Below are 19,925 nucleotides of genomic sequence, written 5' to 3' on the forward strand. Positions count from 1 at the left end.
ATTCATAATTATTTCATTTCTAATTAATTGGAATGTCCAAATTTTTTGTGATTAATACACAAAAAATATATCTGACAGCTATTTGTGAGTTTCATTACTAACACCTATTTATTGTTATTAAATAGTTATATATGTACACCAAAATAACAACAGAGAAAAAGTAACGAGTACTGACTTTTTCCTAGTTTTCAAATATTACAACAAACGAAAAATATTGCAACGATGTTTTTTGTTTTCTCAAAACACACACAAAATTAGGAGACACATATTAAAATCACACTGATTTAAATAATGGCACACACACATAAATATATATAGAGAGAATTACACACACACATATATATATATAGTGTACGATTATAGGGAGGTATACAAAGGACAAGGTACGTGTACATATACATATATTCGTAGAAATATATGTGAGTTGTTTGTTGGGATTTGGATATGTTTTTGAATTGCGTTTTCTTTTTTTGGTTAGTCAGGGTTTGAGCAAAGTTCTGTTACTTTCTTGAAGGGATGTTGTGGGTTATTTTTTGGCTTGTTTTGATTAGGTTTGGATTTGTGAGTTTGGTTATTATTGGAAACGATTGTTGGTTGTTTTTGTACGTGTTACCATTTATTTTGATGATATATTTTTTTGTTAACACACATTCTTATTCACCTTTTTATTGTTTCTGAAATTTGAGAAAAATTATAAAATAATTAAACAATGTAAAGTAATGTTCGGTTCGAATAAAATATTTTTGTTGATCTTAGAACATAGAATGAGTGTGGTTATTTTTTGAATGATTGTTTTGATTCGATGGAAGATCTGATAAATGTAGATCGTTTTTATAATGAAGTTATGTGTGATGAATGAAAATTCGTTTCCCTAATGTATTATTATTCATGAAACTCAGTAGAAATGTATGTATGTTTCTTCGCTGAGTAAATCTGTGATATGTAAATATGGTCCAGGACTAACTTAGGAACTTCCGAATTATGTTGTTGAGTGGAAAACAAGCAGAAGAAAACTAGAAAAAATCGAAATTCGAACATTTCTAGAAAAGTCATTTTTTAATAAAAAATGAGGTAATAAAATTGAAACTTTGAAATTAAAACTTTAAATCAGACGTTTTCCCAAGGCTTATATACCCTCGGCATATGACCAATTATTTAGCATATATATGGGAGTTATAAAAACCATATACCGCCCAGAGGTATGCTCTATAAGTCAAATGCCATTTTAACTGGCCAAGAGCAAAATTGGATATTCACTACATTGCAGGTAGTATCTCGAATAACAAGGCAAGAATCTATTCAATTTGGTCTGATATTACATATATGGTGAATAATAGCCGTAAAATCGGATGAAGATGTATCTCGAAGCTATATAAAAATCTGAATCGATCTCTATAAAATTTGGCAGAGGTATTTTCGAGCAGTATCTTATACCCGGTATCAAATATCATTGTTGTATATTAGGGATTATAATTATATCTGAAGCGATTTTCCACAAGTTTGAAGTACTAGTTTCTAGGATGAATTCAGTCGAAATTGCCAAAACTCAGTCCATTTGGGCCGATATTAGCCAATTGGTGCACAATAAACCTGATATCGGTTGATGATATATATGGGACCTTTATCCTAGTCTGATCCGATCTCGATAAAAATTGACAGAGGTATTTTTGATTGATCTGGTACCAAATATCATTTTTCTGGGATGCATTTACGCATGTGAGGCATTTAAATCTCCAAATCGGATGAAACACATGAATAGGAAATATAGATAAGGTTGGATGTGCCAGAATGTAGGTCATTTGGATTGATATTGGCCATTTGGTGCACATTACCCCGAAATCAGTTGAAGATAAATATGGGAGCTATATGAGAATTCAATTCCATATTTCCGGTGCAAAATGTGGCTGAAATCGTGGAAAGATATCAGGAAGACATGGTTACGCAATTGTATGTCATATGAGGTGGTACCCATTGCGAACTAGCGGAACTTCGGTGAAAAGTGTGACCCCAATCATAATAATATAGAATATTTGATGGTTTTGGCATAGAACTTGGGCCTATGTAGACAGTTATCTACAAGGATGTTTCCTATAGACATGGAACCCAAAATTCAACCCTATTTTTTTTTTGGACATGATCGCATAATATTTAGGGGTTGAAATGGAACAAAAACTGAAAAATTTCTTGATTTTGCAGTTGCTCTACAAGACGCAATTATGAACCAATCGAAGCGGAAGTTAGCATGGGACTAGAGCTTAGGGCTGGGCAGAAGCCTTCCAATTTTGGTGGTCATCGGGTAATATTTAGCGGGTGAAATAGACCATAATATTTCTGTTAAATTAAAGTCAAATTTTCCACTAAACCGCGAATATTTTTAATCCCGGCGAAATCACAAATAGGCGAACAGGTCAGTCCTGACCGTAACGTAGATGCCGATAATAAATATATCGGATATATATAGCGAAATGTATTCAATGTGTATATACAAAGGAAGAGATGATAGCTAGAATGCTTATATCTTAAGAATGGCTGGACCGATTTTGACAAATTTTGTCAATTCATAATGCCCTCTTGACATAAAAATATAAAATCTAAAAAAATCGCTTAAAATGATGTCAATAATGATGTTACAATAGATTTTGTAGAATTTTGTGAATTTTTTTTCATTTTTTCATATTTTTTATCGCATGCGATTTTTTCAATTTGACTTAAAATATTGAAGTGTAAATTTTGTAATATTTTTTCACCTTACAACACAGGTTGGGGTTATTATATACAGATTGCAATTATCGTTCGATCTTCACGAAAATTTGGGTTAGAAGGACTAGGCCAATTATTTTCAAAGATGTCCGCAATACATTTAGGGGTTGAAATGGACCAACAACTAAAAATGTTCCTGCTTTTGCAGCCGTTATAATGGTCACAAAAAGAAACCAAAGGACACGATATCTCGCATGAAGTTAGAGTTTAGGACAGTGGGTGGAATGGACCACTACTTTTGTTTAAAAAATACCTGAACTACTTACAGGCGATATCCGAAACACACAAAATGCGAACGAATGAATCTAAATTTGGAAATTCAGAGGGCCTCTTGCTTGAGGTGATCGCAAAATATCTGGGTAGTGCTCCGAGACATAATTTCAAAAGCGAAAGCTTCCAAAATGGATTTGGACATAAGGGGGCTTCCAACATATTGTAGTGTTGTAGGGCATCACATGGTCGGCCCCGCACGACTATAGCCTTTGCTTACTTGTTTTTTTTTTGTGGGACGCGCACCTACAGCATAAGAATGTCACATCTAATTTTCAGCCTTTATCTAGTGTTTTGATAAAGCAAAGTTGGTAAGTAATTAAGGGATCTTTTCCCATTTTTTGAGAGATATGATAATTCAAAAATTTGATCTCGTCTATTTTCTAAGTTTGATAAAAATATTAAAAATATAAGTTTAGATCAAAGTTCATTTAAAGATATACGTTTTGTACCATCTCTGTGCCCTACTCCTATGTTGACTACGCAATCTTTGTATAATAATGACTACTTTTTTAAATTGTCACTTGGGTCACATTTCGCATTTTATCCAAGGCGTGATTTTCATGTTAGTTTTATATGGGATATATAACATATTTTTTTATTTGGAAAATAATATCGCTTTAGAAAAGTACCCATTGGAGGAACTAAAAGAAACTAGACTGTTGAGCTAGCTCTATTCTATTTATATTTTCATTTTCTGTACGGTACATTAGGAAAGCAAAGGGAAATAATTAAGATCAAACCTTATACATAAGTCAACACTTGATGAAAAGCGTACCATTGCTATATCATAACTTTCTTCAAAAAATTGATAAATTTCGTTGCTAAAAAATTCCTTACTGACCCTTATATATCACAGATTTTTGGCCTCAGCAATTAAGTTCTCATGAATTGTGGTGACAGAACATAAAAAACGTTATAATAAAAAATAAAAAGAAAAATGCGAATAAAATATTACCTAACAGAACGTTTACGCATTGTACTCCGGCGGGCCAGTGTTGCCAGGCTACCTTGTTCCGTATCACCATTTGTCTGATGATGTACATTTGCCAATAAATGCGTTTGGGAATTGGCAGCATCGTGGCCATTCGGTTCATAGCTAATCGAACCTTGACGTGATCCTCCTTTGTCAAGGGCAGTCATGTCGAGTAAACAATCGAAAAATGATTGTTTCTGTATGTGTGTGTGTAGTTTTAGTTTTTATTTTTCAATGGCGATTTGTTACAAGTGTTGAGTTTTAATATACATTATATTTTACAAGACGAGTTGGTGGGTGTTTTTTTTTCGAGAATTGTAAAAAATAGCGGACAGATTTTGTACAGTGCATTTTGGAATCGTTGTTGTTAGAGTTGAGTTGTTGGTGATAGTTTTTAGATCCATGTGAGTGATTTGATTTTGTTTGGTGATTTGATTGGTTGATTGGTTTCAGACACATACATTTGTTTGGTTTTTGTTTTTGTTATTTTTTATAGTACAAATATGTGTTGATGTTGTTGTTTTGTTCAGAGACATAATTTCGACAGAGAGAGATTTTTTTCAAATAGCCACCCGATTCGAACGATCGATCACATCGTAACGTACACAAAACATAAAAAAATTTTGTTTTTTTTTTCGTTTGAATGAAGAAAAATAAAAATATAAAATATGATTAATAATGACTTTTGTACTCGATGTAATTTCATTTGAAAAATATAAAAAAAGTTAATAAATATTTGTTTTTTTTTAAATATAGGTATATCAAGTAAATATGCTTAAGAATAACAATAATAATTTTAATAAAAAGAGAAAAAAGTGATATTGCTTTGTTTTAGCTCGCTGATAAATTTCAAATAATTTTGCTGTTAATAAATATTTTTTGTACAGGAAAAAAATGCATTACTAATTGCTAGCTTTTGTGTCTAGGTTTTTTGTTGTTTAGCTAAGAAATTTTTTTTTAAAATTTTTTAAAATTTATTTTACAGGCAATTGTTTTTTTTTCGGTTTCATTAAGATTGATTTTAGTTAAAATTTTATTTATAATTTTGATCTAAAATTCTCTAAGTGCAATTAAGGGGAGAAAAAATGATTGAGAGGTGAAAACACTATGTAGTTTGGGGTGTTTTCGTCTTTACGTCTTTATTAGTTTATATAAGATGCCACGTGGCGTCCACGGCGTTTCCACGTCCCTAAAAGAGTTTTCAAAATTGGTCTGCGAATAGAAAAAAAATTGGAGTTTGATTTTCTGACCCTAATTTCGATTTTTTTACACCCAGAACAGGAATCTGGGTTATACCGAAATACATACTCATAGTAAATAGTCTGAGGAGGAAACATTCGCAATTTTGAGGCCAAGATCCATAACTTCAGTCGAGAAGTATCTATATATAACTCTGAAATATTGACCTATATTCAAATTTTACAGCCAAGTGGTGTTCAACGACTTGAGAAACCAAGATACCAAGTAAAATCCAAATCGATTGGAAACAGTAGTACCTTTATGTATATGAGCCATAAACTTAAACCTGGACCCACGTTGATAGTTTTTTATATGGAAGGTAATATGAACTATAAATGCCAAACTTTGACTAAATTAAATCGAAAACAAGAAAAAACGTAATTTCTTTTTGGAATCGGGTCTACCCCCAAAAAGTGGACATATATGACCCATTTTTGGAACCACTTATGCTTGAGGTGTTCTAAAGCCCTCTACACATTTTCTAAGCTGTATATTAACATTTTCGAAATATATGTAAAAAATACACTTGGAATTTTCCACAGTCAAGACTGGTTATTAAAGAAAAATTTAAAAAAAAATTGAAAAAGAACAATTTTTAATTTACTTTCTTGCATCAACTCCAATGAAGATCCAGAAATGAATTGTCGAAAAAAGTTCGGAAATATTTTCGCTTTTTTCTTGACAACATTTGCATCAATGTTTTCTTGATCGAAATTTTTTTCCGTGGCAACTCATAGTAAAATTTAAGGAAAAATAAATCTTTCTGTAAAGTTTTCCTTCTAAAATGATATACAGCGTGAGATGAAAAAACTGCAACCAAATTCAGACTGCTGTCATTTCTAAGCCACTCGTCCGACACCTGTTAAAATTATTCCAGTGACAGCGCATTATATTGTTTACAGGCGTACAAAATCTTTTTGGTGAGAATTTTCCAGAAAAAGAGTTATTCGTGATGGAATTCAAGCGTGATAGTGCGATTTCTTTGTATTTGGCTGGAAAACCACAAGTGGCTATCGTTAGAGCACTCCAGCATTTAAATGTGAATAAATCTTTTGTGTCTCGTATCATCGATCGTTACCGTGATACTGGTAGCGTAGCGTCAAGGATGTGGACGGAAGAAAACAGCAACATCAGCAGAAATGGTTCGAAAAGTAAAGAAGCGACTTGATCGAAACCCGCGTCGCAGAGACTGAAAACTGGCTCCTGAGCTGAACATATCGCAGTATTCCATTCGGGAAATATTGAAAAATGAGCTCGGGGTAAAGCCATTGAAATTCTAAAAAGTGTAAGAACTTAGACTGCAACAGAAAGAAAATAGACTCAAAAGAACTAACGAGTTGATTTACGTGGCCGAAAGTGGTGAACAGCCGAATTTGGTTTTCTCCGTCTCCGATGAGAAAACATTTTTTGTCCAGCAGTTTGTAAACAAACAAAAACGATAGTGTTTACTTGCCAAAGAGGTCAGTTGAAAGTGTGCACCTTCGGTTGGACACCAGAACTCAAGCGCCGGTCATGGTGATGGTGTGGGCCACCATAACAGGCGATAGTCGCTCTCTGCTCGTATAAATCGACCGTGGCATCAGAAAAATGCCGAATATTATCACGAAAATATTCTGGAGGGTGTATTAAAGCTTTTGACGAAGCAAGGTTGGCACCTCAAGCAAGCCCTTCGTCGGGAATGGGCCAAAATACCGCAGAGCAACATTCGGGCGTGTGACGGTTTCATTGGCCGCTTTAAGACCATAATTCGTGCCAAAGGTGACCGATTTGCACAAATTTAAACTTATTCTAAATTTTGATGTTATTACCGATACTTTTAGCTTTCATTCGATAGAATTAAAAAAGTGTATAAGTTATGGCGTTTGATTTTGTTGGACTTTTTTTCTCACCCCGTATATGTTAAATATATGGTTTCCAAAGAATATTAAACCGAATATTCCAGACTAAAGGAATAGAACCGAAAAATTAAAAAAAAAATATATATTAAGGGGAGACTTCTCCCTCTTTTTACGTTACTCTGCGATGTAAATTTTCAGAACGGCGATACACGGATCTTCTTTTTTTGGCTCTATTTTCATATTCTGGATTTGTATTGGAAAAATGTTTTTTTTCGCACTATTTTTATAGTTTTCCTATTTTTGGCTGAATTTGAATATATTTTGTCCAGCACAAGCCAAATTATCCGTTTTTTTCTTAACATAAGGTTTTCACATCTCACAGAAAAAAAATGTTTTGAATAAAAGAGTATTAAAATAAATTACCAACGGGAGAATTAATGTGTTAAAAAACATGCTGAAATGGCATTGAGAAAATAAGTGGTTCTAGACTTACAAGAATTATAAAGAGGTTTAAAATTTAAAGATTTGAGAGACAAACTAGTGATGGAAGACAATTTTTTACAAATAAACTCAGGATGATAAAAAATCACTTTAAAATTCAAAACCAAAAAAACAAATAAATTGAAACATGCTTGTTTCATCTAAAGTAAATAAAAAATTTACTTATTTACATGCTAATACTTCTAGCCATTTACAAGAGAAAATTAAACAAAATTGAAAATTATTACAAGTAAAAGTTTTAAAAAAATCTAAAATCTCTTTTAAATTAAATAAAAATAAAATTTAAATGAAAACACTAAAACTATTCAAAGAATCTTTTTTTTTTTTTGTTAAATATAGGACACATTTATTCCTGGTTGTTACTAATTGATTTTTTTCGTTTTCAATTTCTAATGATATTTAATTTCACATTGAGTATTTTTTAATAAATCTTTCTTGGGTTTACGTTTTAAGTTGTTTTGTATGATATATGATTTTGGGTTTTTTTGTTTTTGTTTAATTGGCATCTAAGCTAATAGTAAAAAAATATATATTCATAATTTATAAAACTCTATAACAATAAGACCATAGCGTATATTTTTTCAGGAAAAAACATTACAAAAACTAGTTCCAAAAAAACATTATTATATATACATTTTACTTTAACATGAATAAAATTGTATAAGAATAGAATAAAACAACGGTGCTTATATAAGTAAGAATTTAATTGTTGTGCTCATATTATGTTTCGTTTATATAAATTGTTGCTAATTTTAGATAAATAAAATATATTGCTAATTTGTTTTTCTTCGCAAATCCTTGTTTTCTTATTCATAATTCTTATTGTTGTAATTTTTGCATGTTTTTTGAGTTTTGTGTCCAATTTCATACCAATATACATTTGTTTTTGAGTTTCGTCACCATTTGCGTAGAAATGTGTGTAGTATTTTATATTATGTGGTTGATTGGTATGTTTATTATGATTTAATTTTTGTATGTAATGATTGAGAGACTTCAATAGAAAATACAATATTTTGTTATGCCAAACACCCTAAACATTCAAAATATGGGAAGGAAGGCAATTTTCTTTTAGAGATTATAAAACTAAAAATTTTTAAAAATTTTCATGTAAGATGCCGCTAGAAGCATTGGAATACCGAAGATCGGATGTACAGCTGTAGGTAGGTCATAATAAAACTTTAACCAATCTACCAAATTTTTGGCCATATAAGATTGTACAGTCTTTACTTTAAATATCAAAACATTCAAATGAAATTATGGGTATTCCCGAAGATACCAGAAGGTAATTATTCGTGGGGGTATTTATGGTTGGTGAAAACATCGAAATATGCGAAGTTTCAAAAAAAATTGCTGTCCAGATTCACATATTAAAATGGTTATGATTAGAGTAGTGGTCCGTTCTCTCTTCATGCCAAATCTAGAATTGTTAAAAATGTTGGGATGCGCGAAGTGGGACTGTTTTTTCAAATTTTATAAGAGTTATGAATTATCAATAGTCAAAATGTTAACCCTGTGTGGAGGAGGTACTAGAAGGAGTGAGCCCTTGTTATCCATTTTCGCACCTGCCCAAGTACTAATACCAGCCTTTCTCTTTTTATGAAGAAAATTATTTTCTTTGGGAAATTTTTCTATTTTGGGGACGGTACAATTAGGCATGGACCGACGAAATTGGATACTCCCTTTGAGTATTGTAACGTAAAACAGTTAGACGGACAGACACCACTAAATCGACTTCAAATGTCCTGTACGGGATTTCGTCTAAAGAAACCAAGGATCCATAATAGTTATCTCGATGATGGTATAATGGAGTCTGGGTGGGTAGGGGATGGGCCCCGAGGAAGACATCCATACTGTAATTGACACGCCTGCGTGCGGGAGTTATACGCCATATTATGATTTGGATGGCTCCCTCAGTAATACCAAGCAGATTATGCAAGGCAAGCTTGTGGTTATGCTGATGTACTCTCGTACTCTCGTACCACCGTTGCCTCATATAGATGGTCCACTGGTCATTAGTAGACAATCTGTTGTAGTTCGCATGGCAGCAATCTAACAGCCATACCATACTGGGCCACATAACTAATCACTGACCGACCCTTCGGTAAAAAAGTTTGCGTGTCTTAATGCCTACTTTTCAATTAATTTATCGGGAAAAGCTTTGGGTGGCGCGAACGACTTTCTTAACATTCTTAGAAAGGTTAAGGACTTTTGCTTGCTTCTCAATCGCAGCCTTATCCAGTTACCTGTTTGAAGCTATCATGGTAATGAAGCTATCGCTCGTGATGACTTAGTTTTTTGGATGATATTTGCAACATTACCTATCGTAAACTGTGGTAGTACCGCTTCGCTTTGATGTAATCTCTTACGGCATAGAACTCTTTGCAGCGCCCAATTACTCTCAACATGCTCACTCTTACGTCGTTAAATGAGATCCTGGCAAACCTTTTCCCAGTGTTCGAGGGCGATAACCTATTTCGCTTCCAATGTTCCAACACTTCCGATGGTCTAGCCATATTTTCTTCTTATGCTCCTGTTCTAGCCGGTTGACATCTACGATCAATTCCCTGACCCTGGAACGATGGAGGTCATCAAGCTGATTCGTTGGTCCCGTTATCTCTGGGGGATATTTTGTCTTATTTCGGGTGTTCGTCCAGCAAGTACATAGCTAGCGTCAATAGCTTTGTCGTTTTCTGGGAAACCCCGGAAGGGTAGATAGTTCCCTGAATATATGGTTGGTGAAATCTCTGAATTCTGCCCAGTGAGCTTTCCAATGGGTTTTCAGAAGTTATGAAATCGGACGATCTGCTTATGAAGACGATTATTCGTCGAATTTCTTTATCAAGAGAAATAACGAGTTGCCAAGCCAAACTATGATAAAGTCTGGCGAAGTGGATAGTATCCTATTGTTCGGGTGGGAACATCCTTATTTACAATGTAGAATGTAGAGCAATAAATCAGCTCTGCCAAAGCTGATCCCCTCTGGCCATTACCTAAAACCGAATGCCACAACTCATGATGGACAACAATGGAGGTTGCTGCTCAGGAGTCTGCAGTGGATTCCGCTACTCCGAAGGCGATTCAGATTTTCAAAAAATATTATCAATCATCTTTAGAAGTCTCTCATCATTACTACGAAAAAATATGTTCAGGCGTTTAAATAAATGTATAATTTTTTTTGTGGTGGTAGTAGTAGAAAGGATGCATTTTTAGATATGATAGATATCATTCAGTAATTGAGTCAAATCAACATTTATACATATCGGATCATAAATGTTTTTAGGTTGTCTTATAAAAATAGAAGCGAAAAATTTAGCTGTAGCAGATAGAAAAAAATGGCGAGGTGTGTATTTTTGAGTTTTATTTGCAAGGATTCACAGCCATTATTTTTTTTGCGTTTATGTTTTTTGGGAAAGGCATTCATTTTTGTTTGTATGTGACACAAAAAAAGTAAACAATTTCAAATTTATAGATTAAATAAACGAGCATTTTTTGTTTGGTGGAACATATTATTGTAGATTATGTACATTCTTCTAGCTGTTTAATTTTTTCTTTGCTGACGTTCTTCTAGGAACACAATCATATACAACATAGCCATACACAGAGGAATTTTGAAGGGGGGGTTTTTAATTCGAAAAAAAAACGAATAAAATATTTGAAAAAAATTTTTTTGGAATTTTAGTTTTGTACAATACTAGAAAAACCATTTGGTTGTGTTATTATACCGGTTCTTCATCAGCTGTAGGACTGAGCATTTGTTCTTCATCATCTTCACCACGACCTTTCCGCTATCGTAGATATTTTTTCGATTTTTTTACACACACACAAATACACGCGAACACATACAAATGAATGTTAATTAAATATAGAAGAATGAAAATATTTAATACCTCAATGATTTTTTTGTTTTCAAATTTATATATATGTTTGTAAATATATATATTTTTTGGTATATGTTTGTGATATGATATTGTGTTGTATAATTATTTTGTTACTGTTGTAGATGATGTTTTGTGACACATTTATATAGATTTAAAAAATTACAGAGTAACAAACAAAACCTTTTTTAATTTTAATTATAAAAAACAATGTATTTGGAAAGAATTGTAGCAATTCTTCCAAAAAAGTTCTCTTCTCGAAATTGTTTATATCTGTTTTGTGTATTTTTTTTTTTCAATTACCACCTAAAATACATAAACTTAACAACATAAATATTTTATATATACTTGATTTAACATCTAAGGCAACAAAAGCATGCCAAAGTAAGTTTACTTTTTTTTTTTTGTTTTATTTATCGAAAAAATATAATCATTACTGAGCTATGGTCTAAACTTGAAAACGGAAAAACACACAAGGATAAACGTTATCATCAATCGGAATTCTATAACTCGTATATAATCGAAAAGAGTATATTGAAATAAATAGTTTATTCTTAATTTAATGAACATTTACAAGAGTTTTTTGGGTTAGTATTCAATAACTTTCGGGTTTTTAATAAAAAAATATATGCGCTTTAGCAAGGCGAGTAGCAGCAGCATATAAAGTTAGGAAATTGCCTCAATTTTTTACTGTTCCAGAATATTTTGGGGAAAAAATATTTCACAGAAAATACATAGGCCAAAGCGCCATTGAATTTTGAAGGATTTAAGATTTTGAAATTATTATCATTATTCCAAATTTGTTTGATAATAAATATTTTGTAAGCCTTATGTATGTTAGTAGATTTCAATCTTTTTGAAAAGGTTTAGTTTTGAAAAGCTTTTTATTTTGTCCAAATATGATTCAATTTTTTTCAAATCAAGCTTTAGCTTATTTAAAAATAATGAAGCCATAAAATCATGGTTTATTGCGCAGCTCCTGATGACCTTCTGACAAGCCCTTTTCTTTAATACACCAGGTGCTGAAAGTCAAATATACATGCTACATTCCCATTATACGAAAGGTCTTACAGGGATTTGGACCTATCGAGTTTATGCTCCCAAATACGGAACCACATAGGGGAGAGCGACAATTCCTGGGACCGGTCTTGGAAGAGATTGTGAGAAGAATTTATTTCTAAGCTGCATCAATTGACTCTCTGAAGTGGACAAAACAGGAAATTTCCAACAATTCCGTTGGAAAATTGTTCCCGGCACTAGGTAGAAAATATCTGATTTTTCGAATTGTATTCAACCTATGTCAGGTCAGAAAAAAAATGGACCATTTCAAATCACTGCTAAAAGTCCAAGCTTCATAAAAGCTCCAAAATTCGAAAAGTGATATTAAAACCAAATAGCAAAGTAAGGAGGGAATATAAGATATTGCACTTATATTTTACTGTAAAGTTTTCATAAATCAGGAACCCTTTCGACTGAAGTGAACGAATCCTTTAAGATGTAGGGATACATAATTGGACTATGAAAAAATCATTTTAATTATGATATGTATATTTTTCAATATATCCGATCTCAGACTGCTTACAGGGTGAGATGAAAAAACTGCAGCCAACTTCAGACTGCTGTCATTTCTAAGCCACTAGTCCCACAGCTTTTAAAATTATTCCAGTAACAAGCGTACAAAAGCATTTTGGTGAGAATTTTCCAGATAAAAAGTTATTCCTGATGAAATTCAAGCGCGATAGTGTGATTTCTTTATGTTTGGTTGGAAAACCACAAGTGGCTATCGTTAGAACACTCCAGCATTTAAATGTGAATAAATCTTTTTTGTCTCGTACCATCCCAGCAACTTCAGAAGAAATGGTTCGAAAAGTAAAGAAGCGACTTGATCGGAAAACGCGTCGCAGTGGCCGAAAAATGGCTCGTGAGCTGAACATATCTCAATATTCCATTCGGCAAATATTGAAAAATGAACTCGGGGTAAAGCCATCGAAATTCCAAAAAGTGCAAGAACTTACACCGCAACTGAAAGAAAATAGACCCAAAAGAGCTAAAGAGTTGCTTCGCTTGGCCGATAGTGGTGAACTGCCGAATTTGGTTTTCTCCGATGAGAAAACATTCGTTGTCCAGCAGTTTGTAAACAAACAAAATGATCGTGTTTACTTGCCAAAGAGGTCAGCTGAAAATGTGCACTTTCGGTGGGCCACCAGAACTTAAGCGCCTTCCATGGTGATGGTGTGGGCTGCCATAACAGCCGATGGTCGCTCTCCGCTCATATTAATCGACTGTGGTATCAGAATAAATGCCTAATATTATGGCGAAAATATTCTGGAGGGGCTTTAATACACGATATACTAAAACGTGGACCCCTATGATCTTCTATTATCTTTATTCAAAGATCCAAAGATGTGGTTGGACAAACCCCCTCTATGACACAGTTGAGGGTATTCAAGTAAGGGGTCTTCAATCCAACTTTTTGTTTTTAATTAGGGTTGGTAACACATAGTTCATGTCTGAATTTTAAAATAATTAGATTTATGCTTCCGCTGCTTAAATATAGCTGTGAAATGTTTCGACATTACTTTGGAGATCATGGTTGCAGAGTGTGTGATTTAGGAAGAATAGCTCCGTATGTAAACAAGCAAAATTGTCGAATTTGGGGTACAGAAAAATCGCACGCTGATGCACCCTAACACGATCCTTTTTGGTACTGATTTTAGTCTAGAGGCATAATTGATCCATTTATCCTCGAAAATGAGCAAGGATTGCATGTTACGTTATCCAGTCATATTAGACAAGTCTTTGTTGACAAAAACTGAAGAGGAGGATATTGTCAAGATTTACTTTCAACGGTATGGCGGAACGTACAACACAGCCGAAACTACAATCGATTAAAAACAAATATTGGCAGACCCGAATCAGACTATAGAAAAATTCTTCGACTCAGACTGCCGGTCCGACTCGAAAATTCTGGTTGACTTCATATGGTCGAACTCGTCCGTCTACAGGCTTTGTTTAATTGTCTCTTCTACTTGTTACCAACCCGAAATACAAAAGTGTAGCCAATTCGGTCGGAGAATGTGATCGGGACTACCAAATAGAAAATATCAACCTAACCAATTTATGAAGGCTATTCTAGTACTATGTTGGATTTTTTTTAAGAGGTTTTTGTGTACTATATATGGCTTATAAACAATTTTTGCTAGGAGAATTTACATCCAGTAGATGTTCGCTGCATCATACTGTCCCAAATCGGGACATAACCTTATATGGGGCTCGTTTAAATAAGGGACCTTTGTTATTAGAACTTGTATGCGGCGAAGAAAAAATGTTAGCGCATAGCGGATAGCATTTTTTTTGTATTCTCTATCAATTGAATATTTTTTGATTTAAACTCTCGTAAATGTAATCATTAACAGAATATTTCGCAAAAAGCTAATCAACTTTTCAAAATTGGAATATAATGATTATATGTTGAGTAATATATTAGAATATTTAAGGATTAACAATATTAAAACATTAATAAAAATATGAACTTTGGTTTAAGAGAGTAATAAGTACCTCTTTCCAATTCTGCTATAATTTATGAATTTCATTTTACATTTTTTTTTGTTTTTTAATTTTGGTTAGTTTTTTGTTGAACATATAACAACAATTGTGATGACCGAGAGTTTTTGAAACAATTGTTTTATTTTTTGTTTTCGATTACGATAAAGTGAAAAGAAGTTGAAAATAAACAATTAACATATATCAAATTTGTATGGCTTAAGATAAACATAATTTTTTTCTGTTTTTGATTTGAATAATTTGTTACAAATAAATAAAGCTTTTTTCTTAAATATATTAGAAAACAATTCGTATTGGTGCAGTTTAAGCAATTCATATTGTTTGTTAATTTTTGTTGGTTTTTCATTACGAAAGTGAGCTTTTTCATGTTAATAAGGAAAATCACTCTAAGTTTTTTTTTTTTTTTTGTTTTTTGGTTGAAAACAACATTGGTGCCAATAAAAACCGCTAGGTATAATTTTTTTCCTAATTTTATAATATCGAGTTTTTACAAATACTACCAGATAGTTTTGTTTTGTAATAATCTAAAGAAAATATTTACAATAAGAAAATAAAAAAGTAGTTTTTTTCCTTAAGCATAGCTTGAAAAGATAATTTATAATAATTTTCCTGAGATATACGATGAAAATAAATACGTAATTTTTGTAATAACCTCAAAACTTAATTTAGTTTTTCAACTTAAAGCTAATATTTTTGGAAAACTAGAAATTCTTATCAATAAAACCTGTTTTATTCAATTGATTTTTTTTCATTCATATTTGATTGAAACATAATATTAATTTTATTCCTATCCTTATTTTTTAATTTATTTTATAATTTATAAAATAATTTCAATTGCATACAAAGATCATGAAAAAACTTACCGGCATTCCTCCTTGACCGCCGCCGCCATCTCGCCTGGAGTTGTATGCGTCCAGCAATAAGAATCCTGTATAGATTTTACCCACTGTCATTTTGCCCTTGTTCAATTGATCGTTGGGCGGCACCAGCAGATCTAGCATTTTTTTGGCTTGCAATGGCCAGATTTTTTCTATTGTTTCCCTAAGTTCTGAATCGGCTTGATCCATTTCTTCAGCTATAAAATTGTAAAAAATAAAAATTGTAAAAATGAAAATATTATATCACATTGAAATAGTTTAAAACCACATTTTGTAAATTAATTAGTAGAGGTCGAACACTACTCTGAAATAGGTTATTGGCGTATATTAAATGAATTTACCCTACACCACTATAAAACACTTGAAATCGGGGTTTACTCTTATATAGGAGCATTTTGTGTATAAAGGTTATATGATAGTTTTAAAGAAAACAATACAGGGTCGAAATTTTGGTCGAAAATGTTATCCTTCAAACGAGTCACCCAAGTTGTTTTTCCTTTTTTGATATATAGCTTAAAACTTCATTAAATGCGATCGTAGCAAATTGTAAACAATCGCTGGATTGTTTCACAAGTAATGTCATATATAAGTATTGGAAATTGCGCCTCTTTGTGGGTGAGGTACCAGAAGGGGTTGGATGTGTGAAATTTGAAGAGAGTTAGATGCTTATTCCGCTATTTAGGAGCGTTTTGTTTTTCAAAATCTTGAACCATATGTGGGGGAGGTATCATAAGAAAAGGTACGATCTCTACCATTTTTATAAAAAATCTTGTATTGATGCAAATATTGAGATGTACCAATTCAGAATCAAATTGTAATTTCGCGTTTTTTTTAGCTTCATGGATACTCAAAATTTTGAAACTTTTCGGGCGAGAAACCAGAAGGAGTAGACCGAAATATTCCATCTTAACACCACATCTTGGGTTTATAAAAATATTGGGATGTGTGAAATGTTAAGACATTCGGATTCTTACATCACATTTTTTAAGAGTTATAATTATTCAAAATTGTTATCCTTTGTGGGGGAGGCACTTGATGGAGGGGGCCGATATTATTCATTTTTGCACCTGACCTGACCTAGATTGCAAATCCTAATATATGCGTCAGATATATTAGGATTTGCAATCTTGGAAAAAAATCGGAATATTGCTTCTCTTTCTGTGCAGAAAATATTTATTTATTTATTTATTTTTTTTTTTTGAAAATTTCGACTTTTTGTGGGGGAGGTTCCAGAAGGAGCGGACCGATATATTCCATCTTAACACCAGACCTTGGGGTAATAAAATTTTTGGGAGGTATGAAATTTTAAGACAATCGGACTCTTACATCACAGTCCATAAGAGTTGTAAATTTTCAAAATGTTAGCCCTTTGTTGGTGAGGTCCTTGATGTAGTGGGCCTGACGTAGCATTGACGCCAATATTAGGATTTGCAGAGTTGGAGCAAAATCGTAGCATCGTTTCTCTTTCTGTGCAAAAAAAATATTTTTTTTTTTTTTTTTTTTGAAAATTTCGACCTTTTGTGGGGGAGCTACCAAAAGGAGCAGACCGATATTGTCCATCTTAATATTTACAGACTCTTACAATACATTTTATAAGAGCTGTAATTAATCAAAATTTTGACTCTTTGTGGGGGAGGTACTTGATGGCGTGGACCGATATTTTCCATTTTTGCACAAGACGTAGCACTGACGCAAATATTAGGATTTGCAAAGTTGGAGTAAAATCGGATAATCCATTCATTTTCTGTTCAAAAAGCTATTTTCCTTGAAAATGTGGGGGAGGTACAAGAAGGAGTGGACCTATATTGCCCATCTCCGAACTCGATCTAAGTTTGACGTTAATGTTACGACGCACCAAGTTTGGATCAAATCGGTTACTCTCTTCGATAGTTATCGTGTTCACCAGCCAGCCAGCCAGACGGACGGGCGGACATCGCTATATCGACTTCAAATGTCCTGAAACGGATTTGGTCTACGTTTTGGCGTATCAAATGATATATGCCCTCTGTAACCATATGACTGAGGGTATAATGATGCTTTGTAGAAGTATTTTGCATTAACTCATATGAAGTACGAATTAAACACTAAAATGTGTTTTGAATATATGTGAAGTTCTGGCGGTTAAATAAGATATTTAGAATTTTTATGTATTTTTATAACAAATGTTGAATATTCTGACTTGCTACGATCTGGTTAAAAAAGTTTTAATGCATTTCTGAAATAGAGATTTTAAAGTACCGCTTCGTTGACACTCATGTTTGTTTATATTTTTTAACCAATATAATACTCGTATTGTTATCAGCTATATAGTCCAAGAACCTACACCCCATAAATTTAAGAATTTGAAGAAATCTTAATTAGAAGGGATAACATTTTTTTGAAGAGTTTGGAACTTGCTCCCTCCACTTTCGTTATTATACAAAACGCCAGTACTCGTGTCCTCTATTTTTATATCCCCCACCATACTATTTGTGGATTCTCGAAGTAAGCCTTTAGACCCCACATGGTATATATACTTGATCGGCATAAGATTCGATGTCGAATTATCCATATCTGTCCATCCATCTGTCTGGGGAAATTACTTCAGTTTCCGAAAGGAATGAAGTAAGTGGAAAAACCCCTTTCAAATGTATTTTAGGTCCCTGTCGCTATTGAAAATAGGTCATATAGGTCCGCGTTTTAGTAGAAATTTCTATTATTCCAAGTTGGTATTTGAGGTTTGAGGTACTTAGGTAGTTTTCTACCTATGAGAATCCATATTTTCCCCCATATGTATAATTATAACATCGAATATTTTGTATTTTGTCGATTTTAGCCTCATGGAAATACATGTCCACGACATCGTTTCCTGCCGATATTCGGCATTTTGATAATTGAAGCCAAATTTTTCGTTGGAATTGTCTGAAAATCCACATAAGGAGTTCCCTCTGAGTACTTTACCTCCTGGAAGAGGATTGTCTATATAGGTTCACAATTTAGTATAGCACCTATATAACGGTGAACCATGATTTTTGACACATCATTCACCCCAATTATTTCAAATTTCATATTCGAAGTTTATAATGGATACTGCAGCCTATGCCTAAAAATTTCGTATGCAGGTCCACGTCTTCGAATAGCCCCCCTATAGCAGTACCTCCCAATATTCCGTATTTTGTTGATTTTAGCGACATTTTGTTGATTTTAGCGACACAGGTCTTCGTAGAGCCCCGACATAAACGAATTTTCAACGGATTTTTTTAATTTTTTAACGGATTTTATTTTTTTTTTTGAAAATTTCCAAATTAGTTCCAAATATTGGGGTTATTCAAAGTTCCGCCTGGCCGAACTTACTGCTTTTTTACTTGTTTCAATTCATTGATACTTTATTCTATAGTGGTGTAGGGATACTAAAGTGTATTTTTTTAAAGAATATTAAATAATCTCTCTTTTTTGTACTTACCCGGTCTCATTTTTATACTAAGATTTTCTCGTATCAATGCAAATAACGTGGTCGTAAACTGTACTCTCATCTCGTCGTCCAGGGGCATATTCATACGTATTAGTTTCTTGAAGGCGAGGCGATTGGGACATTTGTTACCGAACCCCAATGGAGGATCCATATTTTTCAACATGTCATACATTTCCGTATAGAGTATGCGACCACTTTATACAGACAGTAATGAACAAAAACGATTTCGAAGGCGATCGGTAGAGAGAACCCCCACAGATACAACGAGACATATACCGCGACATAAAAGGAATTTGAAGATAAAAGGATTTTTGAAATTAATTTTGAGTGGAAAATTTTGAAAGCAAGCTTATTTAAATCTCTTGTTGTTTTTGTTTTTTTTTAGCAATAGTAGCAATATACAAAAAGACATACAGACACACACACATATATATTACACATATAGTACGTAAGTAACAACATTGAGATTTTAAAAAAAGTTGTTGATAGGAAAAGTTTACGGACTAACAGATTAAATTGAAAATACGATTTTTTTTTAAATAAATTAGGAAGTTTTAAGTTAGAAAAAAATCA

The 19,925-nt window shown here is 33.0% G+C and overlaps 1 protein-coding gene across 1 annotated transcript in view; it reads right to left on the reverse strand.

Moving 5' to 3' along the window:
* Nucleotides 1–19,925, reverse strand: part of LOC101889994 (voltage-dependent calcium channel type A subunit alpha-1) — a 206,278-nt gene that overhangs the window by 22,244 nt on the left and 164,109 nt on the right. The window contains exons 24-27 of the mRNA XM_059120872.1: nucleotides 19,344–19,546; nucleotides 15,887–16,098; nucleotides 3,989–4,203; nucleotides 662–674 (exon numbers count right to left, since the gene is read on the reverse strand). Of these exons, the coding sequence (XP_058976855.1) occupies nucleotides 662–674; nucleotides 3,989–4,203; nucleotides 15,887–16,098; nucleotides 19,344–19,546 (643 nt within the window). The remainder of the gene's footprint in view (nucleotides 1–661; nucleotides 675–3,988; nucleotides 4,204–15,886; nucleotides 16,099–19,343; nucleotides 19,547–19,925) is intronic.

Source organism: Musca domestica, unplaced genomic scaffold, assembly GCF_030504385.1.
Source record: "Musca domestica strain aabys unplaced genomic scaffold, Musca_domestica.polishedcontigs.V.1.1 18, whole genome shotgun sequence".
Taxonomy (NCBI): Eukaryota; Metazoa; Arthropoda; class Insecta; order Diptera; family Muscidae; genus Musca; species Musca domestica.